The 10,848-nt window shown below is 39.3% G+C and overlaps 1 protein-coding gene across 1 annotated transcript in view; it reads left to right on the top strand.

Moving 5' to 3' along the window:
* ARHGEF38 (Rho guanine nucleotide exchange factor 38) overlaps positions 1-10,848 on the top strand; it is a 194,991-nt gene that overhangs the window by 161,523 nt on the left and 22,620 nt on the right. Inside the window, exons 8-10 of the mRNA XM_045284323.1 lie at positions 564-668; positions 2,799-2,921; positions 7,183-7,494. Of these exons, the coding sequence (XP_045140258.1) occupies positions 564-668; positions 2,799-2,921; positions 7,183-7,494 (540 nt within the window). The remainder of the gene's footprint in view (positions 1-563; positions 669-2,798; positions 2,922-7,182; positions 7,495-10,848) is intronic.

Here is a 10,848-nt window from a genome sequence, read left to right as displayed (position 1 = left end):
ATCCTTCAGATCTGAGTTGATAATTAACACACTTTTATTTAAGCAGGAATATAAGAGTATTTTCTAAATAAATAAATTCAAATGAATCATAGCAAACCAGTAATTCCTAGTTAATAGACTAAATTCACCTAATCTATAAAATGAAACACATAATTTAACAGCATATATATGTACAATCTTAAAACCACTGAGAAAAATGTTCTAGTCTGTCAGATTCCTTAAAGACTTACAGCCTCTGAAACCCGATGGAGTAGTTCTATTGTGTCTTCTACGGCCCTCAGGAGTGGGAGTCCACACTGAATGGACGGCAATGTGTTTGCATTGGTGGGTGGCTACTGTACATATGTGAAATCTGAATGTATAAAATTAAGCTGTGCAATGTGACTTTGCTACACAAATTGAACATCAGTTGTGCTAGATGCCGACACAGAAACTTCTCTATAAGACAGCGTCTCATAAAAGATTTTACTTCAGCAATGAGTTTTGTGATTGGCTGGGCCAAGATGGTTCATGCTGGGTTTTTCTTTTTCTTTTTTAAATAAATAATTTTATGTATATTTTAGGTAAAAGACAATACCTTTAACAGAGAAGAAAAGCTATTTAGATGTTTAGAAAAGACTGTGAGGCATTTTGTGAAGAATATTTCATTCTGTCTTCAACACATACAGGTAGGTGAATACAACGGTTTTCCATTTCTACATTAATGTGTGTATTTCCATAGTTACAATGTAGATGAACTGTGACTGCCCATTCATTTACATCAGGATGTCTACCGTCTCAAACTGCTGGGAAAACAAGTCAGTAGAAGACGTGTTTTTACTTTTTCCTCTTACCTACCATACCTCCCCTCAATCCAGTTCCCTAAGAGGGCTGCTTTGCCTTGCTGAGAACCATTGATTTAAACAAAACCACTATTGTGCCATACAATTGTTATCATGAAGACAGTTGGGGGTCTGTTAATAACTTAAAAATGGCATAAAGAGGATACAGTGTCCTTACTAACATTCTTTAAAAAAACTTTTAGTTGTGAATTAGTGAGGCTTTATAGCACAGATTATTTCTGACTGCTTGCCCTGTTTCCATCCTTTTTGCCCATCTCCCTCTTGTTGGAGATTGTTGCCCCTCACTCAAGGGAACACCTGTCTGTCTTCTAGCATAAGACTTCCCCTCCCTTCTTTTCCCTTTCCATCGTTGGTTACCATCAGCTGTTTTCTTTTAGTATAAAAAAAGCTTTTCTTAGTTTTTTAAAATACCATGATCTCATAGAATACTTGATATTTTGTGAGCAGTTGCACTCAGCACAATGTCCTCCAATTCCATCCATGTCATGAGGTAGTTAACAGATCCATCACAATTCTTTACCTTTGCACAGTGGACCATTGTGTGTATGTGACATTGTTTGTCTATCCATTCTTCTACTGCCTTTTCATAATGGTGAACAGTGTTGTGATGTGCATATATTCTTTGTACTATATTACTAGTATTCTTATAGTCTTCATGACTATGTGACACATGGTTTCATCAATAAATGGTCCCCTTTTATTTTCTAGAAATATTTCATTTGGAGGTTGTTTTTTTAAAATAGTCTTATTGGCATATAATTCACATAACATCCAATTTAATAGTTCAACCATATTAAGAAGAGTTGTACAATTAGCACCACAATCAATTTCAGAACATTTTATTCTCTCTTGCACTTATTGTTATTTGCTCCCACCTCCCCATCCCCAACCTACCGTGCCATACCACCAAGAAACCATTCATCAAGCTACTGTCTTTATAGGTTTACCTGTCTAGGATTTTGTATACAGAAAAACATACAAAGCCTACCAACAATAACAAAGTAAAACAAAGAAAGACTCAATCAAAAGGAGAGTAGAAAATATCAAATATCTAGAACAAATGTAAAATGAGTCACAAGAGACATCAAATGATAAGGTTTGGGAAGCAGATGTTTGCATGTGGGTTTGATGATTTGGGTTTAATGGGGTTAATGATTTGAGGGCACAATGATTTGGAGGCAAGGTTTCATGTGATGCTGAGGACAAGCACCATTCTGTTCCCATTTATAAACTGATGCAAAGGTCTATTTACAAACAGATTTGCTACTCTCTTCCCAAAGCACATACTTTAGGTGTGTACTTCCTAAAGTACATCCTGCCTACCATGAAGAGAAACCCAGACACGTTATAAGAGCAGAAGGCAGTGGGAGCCTGAGCTTGATGTATTTTTATAGGAGTAAATGCCTTTGGAGAACACTTAAGAGTAAAAACCAAGTTTTTATATTGACTTCTTTTACCAGTATCTTGATCGGCATTTTGTAGCCTCCCAAATTTGATATGGTAGATGTTCTGATGAAAATGAATTTATTCATCACAATAACCATTTCCACTGGTTGAGAATCATCTTCTTTGAAAGAGACCATTGGATACTTAGGGAAAATTGAAGGCAAAACTGAAAGAGGGAGTGTGCTTTTGTTTTGTTTTAATGAGGGAACTATTTTAATTGACTGCTGAAGAATGACCAGTGAGGAAATTTGAGAATTTCCCTGCATAAAGGAGGGATCAATCATATGGTGTATATTATTAGAAAATGATGTGGCTGAAAGGTAAAGAAATACACAGTTTAGCCAGTAAACTAGTTGTATAGAATATTCATGAAATTTGTTTACATTTTTCCTATTATTTTTAGTTTCTATGGTAATGAAGGTTTATCATGATGAGGGCTACATTTAGAATACATTTACTGGCCCTGATGTCAGAACTGACCCTTTCTGAAACTTTTTTTTTGGATTTCAGGATGCCATGCCCTTGACTCTACAGAGTATACTGGAGCTCCAGGAAATTTCCTACAGTAAAGACGAGGAAGAGAATGGCTATTCAGAGACCCCAAGTAACACCCCAAATCCCAGTGATGACTTTGTAAGTTATGCATAGTCACAGATAAATGCAAGTTAAATAATGGGTTTAAAAGAAAATCTGCTTTTCATACCTTTTTAGAAGTTAAAAATAAAATGTGCTCTAAAGTTAATATTAATGTCAAAATTAGCAGGCTTAAGTGGGAGATTTTTTCCAATTATTAAATATTTTTTTAGGTGAAGTAGTGAGGATTTTATTATAATTGAAATTTAAGAGGACCCCAGATAGTGCCTTTTAGGGGTGTCAGTGTTTGTGTAGCTCTTAAAAGCAAGAGTTAGTTTAATCTGCCTATGATATTTCAAATATTTATTAAGTTCAAATGCTGTGATTTTCTTCAAGGAGTTCTAGAGACCTTCTAGAGCAGAAGATGGTTCTCTAAAGATGCGATTCTCGGTAACACTGCAAAGCAAGCTTCTACTGAGAAAAACTGTTACAAAAGAGTCACATATGACTTTTCTGATTTTTGTCATATACTACTTTTCAGATTTTGCACTAAAATAGTTCTTTTTTAAGAATCTTATTAAAATATAGCTGGGAGATCATAAAAATGTTCTTGGGTCAATAAAATATTTAGCTAGAATTAATAATAATATTGAATTTTCTATATTGTGTTTTGATATATATTATTATTTCAGTTTATGAATATTGGATAAAAGATAGAGTAGACTTTTCATAATCGTGAAAGTCTTTGGATGTGTTGGCACTACTTGCATTGGGTGTCAGACAAATCTAAATTGAGTGGCCCTTGTGTTGGACGTTTAGCATTCCTGGATTCCAAAGAATGGCTCCAGTAACAGCTTCCATCTTAAGCCACTGTAACAACCCGGGAATTGGCCTATACTTTTTTCCAAACCATAGGGAGTGAAACAACAGCCCTGTAGAGAGCCAACCACAATGACTTTCCTTTCTTGGCACTGAGGGCTAGAAAGCTAAAGTTATAATTTTCACTAAGATATTAGGTAGATGGAGTAACCTTAAACTCAACTGCCACTGAGACCACTCTGACTCATAGTAACAGATAAACAGATGAGTGTTTTTACAGTATCCGTTTAATGGAATAAACATGGCTGGATTTTATGAGTTTTCGGGGTTTAACTACAGAGAACATGCTCAAGAAAAGTCCTTAAGGGCTTGCTTTTTAAACAAATTAATCCATTAATTAAGTCAGTATGTATTTAGTGAGCACAAGGCAAAAACAAAGCATAGTTTTCCCACAACAATTTGATGAAGTGAAGGGAGAGGAGACCACTGTACTTTGCATAAAATCATAAGAGGGTATTTCAGGCAAAAGTCAATAAATATCACAAAGCTCAATATTCCAAAGAAATTTGCTATGGAGAATACACTGTTAAAAACCAAGTCTTGAGAACTCAAAATCTAATTATAGAACAATTGTTCTGTAACTATGAGTGATAGCTACACATTTTAGAGAGGACAACATATTAAAATCAAATCTGATTCTGATTTGTTCTAGTCACACTACCTATGTATGGATAAATCAGTTCATACCTAAGAGTCACTGAGAAGATATATTGTAATGAGATTACCTGTGGGATCCAGACAAATCACAAACACACTAATTTATCCCAGACACAGTGAACAGTATTTGTTTAGTCAAGGACTCATTAAGCAGTATGCAGGTACATATTGATCATCTCATAAGCTAGACATCAAACTTGATCTGTGCTGGCTTTTCCTGGTGCCAATATAAGATTGGTTTTCCCTCTCTTTTAGATTTCCCATGAGTTCAAACTTGGTAACTAAAGGCCATTTAAATTAATTAATACAAGCTGCTGTTTAGATACTGAAACCCCAGGACATATTGAGGAACACAAAAGAGAAATCTACTTGCAAATTGCCATAAAAAAAATCATGTCTGGATGTTTATCAGAATTAAAACAAATACATAGGAGGCGGGGGGCGGCTTCAAAATGTTTATGGGAAACTGGAATGGAAAGCTAATGGAATCTTTGCACTGACTTTTTGAAGCTCTCTTGTACGAGACACAACTAAGGCAGTCAGCAGAGATCGTATTTCAGAACAGAAGGAAAAAGAAATAAATAGAAACCAATTAAAACTGTGGTACACGGGTGTTGGTCTAGGGTTGCACATTAGTAGAAAGTTCATTTTCAATGACTGAAAATGTCGGAATTGAAGACATAGGAGTGGGCAAGAGTTTAATCTTTCAATGAATTTAAGTAGAAGATCATAATCCTGTGATCATTTCTATGCCCACAGTAAAAGGTTAAATTAGGGAGGATGAGTCAAAATCCACTACATGGCAGTGAGTTTGGTTTGGGTATCTGTGAAGGAGAAGCCCTGGTGGCAGAGACGGACTGAGCTAACTGAACTCTCAGTGGTTTGACCGCACTGGTCACTCCATTGGCGGAGGATGTGGCCGCCTGCTTCTGTGAAGATTTGCAGCCTTGGCAACCCTGTGGGGACAATTCTACCATGGTCTATGGAGTCACTATATAATGAGTGGAATTTACTTTACAGCTGTGAGTTTGGGTTTTGTTGTTGTTTATTCTGTGTGGAGGAGTCCCTGGGTGTTACAGTTCACTTCCTCACTGCTAACTAAAATGTTGGAGGCTTGAGTCCGCCCAGACAAACCTTGGAAGAAAGGTCTGATGATCTATTTCTGAAAAAGCAGTCACTGGAGACCCTGGGTAGCACAGATGTCCTCTGACACACGTGGTCTGCATAAGTGGAAAGAAACTCAGGAGCAACAGTTTTGTTGTGTTTTTTAATGTTGTTATTGTTAAATGCCATCGAGTTAGTTCCAACACGTAGCAACCCTACAGATCACAAAACAAAGACACTGCCCAGTCTTGCGTCAGCTTCACAGTGGATCTTATGTTTGAGCCCATTGCTGCAGCCTCTGTGTTAATCTAGCTCCTGGAGGGGCTGCCTCAGTTTTGCTACCCCTCCACTTTACCAAGCATGGTGTCCTTCTCCAGGGACTGGCTTTTCCTGACAATATGTCCAAGGTATGGAGATGAAGTCTCCCCATCTTTGCCTCGAAGGAGCAACCTTGCTATACTGCTCCCAAGACATAGCTGTTTGGTTTTTTGGCCAGTCCATGGTACTTTCGATATTTTCCACCAGCACCATAATTCAAATGTATCAATTCTTATGTTTTCCTACTTTCATGACCCAACATTCACACACATATGAGGTGATTGAAAACACCTTGGCTTGAAAGAGGTGTACTATAGTCTTCAAAGTAACATCCTTGTTTTTCAACACTTTAAAAGAGTTCTTGTGCAACCCATTTACCCAATGCAATGCAATATGCATCCTTTGATCATCCCTTGGCTGTTGCTTCCATGAGCATTGATTGTGGATGCAAGTATGATGAAGTCTGACAACTTTCCACCTTTTCTCCATTCATCATGATGCTCCCTATTGGTGTGAGGATTTGGGCTCGCTTTAAATTAGCTCCAATTCTTACTGAAGACAGCAACCCTTTCATCTTCATCAGCAAGGGCTTCAAGTCCTCCTCGCTTTCAGCAAGCAAGGCTGTGTCATCTGCAGATCACAAGTTGTTAATGAGCCTTCCTCCAATCCTGATGCAGCATTTCTGCTTCATATCATGCAGCCTCTTTGATTATTTTCTCAGCATACAGATTGAACAGATATGGTGATGGGATACAACCCTGACACATGCTTTTCCTGATTTTAAGCCATGCAGTCTTCCCTGGTTTTTTCTGTTCCCCCAACTGCCTTTCGATCCACATACAGGCCCCAAACATCTGACCCTCTTTTAAATAACTTTAGTATAATATCAGCTCAAAAATACAAGTCAAGTTTGTTAATATTTTACGTAACACATTCTGGAGCTGCCTGAAAATTACGTCCCCTTCCTGCTTTGACTGATAAAAACTAGATTATGATGTGCATAAAGTAATTTTTTTCAGGTTTCCTTTTTCATTGTATGCTTAGCAGAGCAAGATCACACCGTCTACCATGACCCATGGGACTGCCAAATATGAAAGTATTAATTTGCCGAACACTCTCACACTGTAAATCCCTATGGTTAATGTAAACTGTTCAGTGGGAACTCTGCCCCTTCCCTTTAAGCAGGCCCAGGGCATGTCCCACACCTGTCACATCTTAGACGTGTACTTACACTAACGGGAAGACAACTCTGATTCTATTTTAATTTGACTACCTACCTGGTTTCCCTTATCTATGCTCCTCAATGGGGCAAAACGCTGGGTACAGCCACTCTCTGTAATGGGATTGTCTTTTCTTTTGGCAGGCTGCTCAGTTACAGAAGATCGTTCTGACGCCATTGTCAGCCTTACTGTCCTTATTCCCGGGGCCTCAGAAGCTCATCCAAAAGCGCTACGACAAACTGCTGGATTACAACAGCTACCGGCAGCGGTCCGTAGGAGAAGAGTCCGACCTGGCCAAAAAGGAGTATGAGGCGCTCAATGCCCAGCTTGTGGAGGAGCTCCAGGTGTTCAACCAGGCTGCTCGGAGGATTCTCCTGGACTGCCTGCGCAGTTTCCTTACTCTCCTCAGGGACCTGATGCGAGCGGCCCAGGGTGCCTATTCAGAGGTGGTTCAGGTAAGCAGGGTGCCTGGCTTCCCTGGCCTTCGGGATCAATTAGAAGCCACACTGATGCAAAGCAAAGCCCTGCCCCCTGGGTTCTTTAGGGTTTCCTTTTGTTTTGTAACAACTGAAGTCAGTCAAGCAGCCTTCTGCTACTCAACTCTCTCCCCGCCCCAGAAAGCAAAGCGAGAAGTTTCCTAGAACAGTTTCTCTGTGGTTTACCCACATGAAGTTCTTTTTGGAGATTACCTGAAAGAGCGAAACAAAACCAAACCAGAGCAAACCCCCACAGGACACAGTAGAACTGCCCTAGAGGGTTCCCCGGGTGGTAAACTTTATGGAAGCTGATGCTTTCTCCTTTCACCCCTGGAGCAGCCGGAGCTCCAGCAGTTGACTTTTTTTAGTTAGCTGCCTAATGCTTAAATTCTGTGCCACCAGGACCCTTTTGGAGATTAGCCTTCAAATACCAACCACCTTTCAAGTTCACTTCACTCCGCCATAGGACACCTGCCTGGTGTTACCTTTAATTGTATCTGTTTTCGGTTCATGTTCTATTCTTACATGTGAGCCCGGACTATTCAGAGGTGGATTCAAAAAGGCCATCACAGTGTAAAGATGGAAATATAATAACTGTCAAACCATTCTTTGTTTTGCTTTTAAGGGAGAAATTCTGAATATATGTTTTTTATACATAAGAAGAAATATTATAAGATTAACGTATTGTAGAATTGATATGTGCTGCACAACAAACTAGGGACCCCTGGTGCCATAGTGTGTTCCGAATTGGAAACCACTAACCAGAAGATCTGCAGTTCGAAACCACCAAACAGGTCTGTGGTAGAAAGACAAAGGCTTCCACTCCTATAAAGAGTTACAGTCTCAGAAACACACAGGGCCAGTTCTCCTCTGTCCTGTAGGGTGTCTGTGAATCAGAATGGATTTGATGGCAGCGAGTTGCACAATTAAATAATGTTTTATAGGTAATTGAATATGTGAATACTGTGAGTTTATATATAACGGAAAGAAGATTTGAACATTTAGCTTTCCATTAGTCAGTGAGTTAGTTAATTGTGCCAACCTGGCCGATAAACACATGTGGGGCTAATTGAAAGGCGGAGGGATAAATGGGTGGTGAGCCTCGCCTTTCTAGTTCTTGGGTCTCTTGCTTTGTGATGGTCGCACCAGGGTGCAGCTGCCTTAGCAGTTCCCTGCTTCAGCTTGCAAGATAGACTTCCTACAAGACATCCCTAAAGAGAAGCCACATGGACCTATCCCGATGCAGCCCTGGGTGCTGGAGCAGCCATGTGGAGACCCCTGCTAGTGCTGAGATGCTTATTCGTTCACTGACTCAGCTTTCCTCCTGCAGTCGGCATCATTGCCTCTGTTTTGTGAGGTGGAGGACTTTGTGGACTGGTGTTGGGTTAATGGGTTAATGTTAGACTTGTGGGCTTGGGCAGCAGTGGGTTGAGATGTTTTCGTGATGCATACTTTCTTTACATAAAACTCTCTTATCCATGAGTTGCTGTGGATTTGTTTCTCTAAAGTACCTAGACTAATACAGTCAGATATGATTTTTAAATTATTTGCTTTTTAGAAGAAGAAAGATAGATCTGTACAATCCAATATCAACCTTAAAAAAGTCAGCTTGGTTTCTGTCATTTTCCCCTTGATTCCAAGCATATTTGGTTCCTATTAAGGGGCTTCAACCAGGGTAATCAAGATTTAAGATTTCCAGATAAGATGTCAGACTGACAACATTTGAAGAAAAATTAATCATGCCTACTTTTTATGTAATTAATTAAACGTCTACTTATTTGATGGATTATATTAAATCAAATAGGTGCTATATTTTCATGGTTTAAAAGCCCAAACTATAAAAACACATAAGTATACACACTCAGTTCATTAAATCCCCCATATCCCTGCCCTCCTTCAAGAAATCATCTGTATTACTATATTTTTCTCCAACTTGGGCTTTCTGAAGGATTTGGGTGGTGCAGTGGGTTGAGCAGTGAGTTCCTACTGGAGAACTTGTCGGTGGGAACCAGCCGCTCTGAGAAGCCACTTTCTTCACATGCTAACTGCCATGAAGATTCCCAGCCTCACCAACTGGTCCGCAGGGTTGCCGTGAGTCAGACTCAACTCCGCAACAGTCAACAATGGGTGAGATCTTCGTTATGAAAACAAAATGCAAATTCATATTTGCTTCTTAACCATACATCCTGAGATGTTTATACATCTCTGCAGAGAATGTCCTCATTCTTTTCACAGCTTTGTAAAACCAAAAAACCAAACCCACTTCCAGACTCCGAGCAGACTTTGAAGAAGAAATCTGCTGTGCACTGAAAGAGGATCTAGTCCCTGAAAATTTCAGAGAACAAAGGCCTAATGAATGGAAACAGAACATTGTCAGAGATCGTGCTGGAGGATGGGCCATTCAGATTTGAAGGCATTTAAAATGTGACTGCTTTCTCAACCTGGGGTTGACCATGGGGACCTGAATGAGGTACAGCCTGTGGGATTGACCCCTTCAGAATCTTCATTTGTTGATGGGCACAACACAAGTTGAGAAGAAAACAGCTGCAAAAATCTACTAATAATCAACACTTGGAATGTACACAATACAAGCCTAGGAATATTGGAAGTCATCAAAAATGAAATGGAACACATAACCATTGATATCCTAGGTGTAAATGAGCTGAAATGGGTCAGAAAATTCATATGGTTTACTATGCCAGGAAGGACACAATTGAGAGGACAGGTAATGTGTTCAGTGTCAAACAGGACCTTTCAAGACCTGTCTTGAAGTACAATGTTGCCTGTGGTAGGATTATATCTGTCTGCCTTCAAGTAAATCCAATCAACCCAACTATTATTCACATTTTTCACCAACCATAAAGGTTAGTGATGAAAAAAAATGAATTCTACCAATGAATTCAGTCTGAAATGGATCAAATGTGCAATCTAGATGCATTTGTAATTAATTATTGGCAACAGGAGTAAAAAACTGGAAACAAAAAAGAACAGAAGTTGGATAATGCACCCATTTGTCTTCAGCGATCCTATCATGGAGGTGAGCACACAATGATATAATTTTTTTTTCTTTGATGCCTGTTAACTGATCCCTTCGGCACCTCGTGATCACACAGGCTGCTGTGTTCTTCCATGTGGGCTTTGTTGCTTCTGAGCTAGATGGCTACTTGTTTACCTTCAAGCATTTAAGACCCCAGACGCTATATCTTTTGATTTCCAGCCACCATCCACTTTCTTCACATTTGCTTATTCACCCACTTTGTCTTCAGCAATTGTGTAGGGAAGGTGAGCATCATAGAATGCCAATTTAATAGATGAAAGTATTCTTGCATTGAG

This window comes from Echinops telfairi, unplaced genomic scaffold, assembly GCF_000313985.2.
Source record: "Echinops telfairi isolate 266 unplaced genomic scaffold, ASM31398v2 ScPeMD7_7468;HRSCAF=8506_0, whole genome shotgun sequence".
NCBI lineage: Eukaryota > Metazoa > Chordata > Mammalia > Afrosoricida > Tenrecidae > Echinops > Echinops telfairi.
This window is presented reverse-complemented; position numbering and strand designations above follow the sequence as displayed.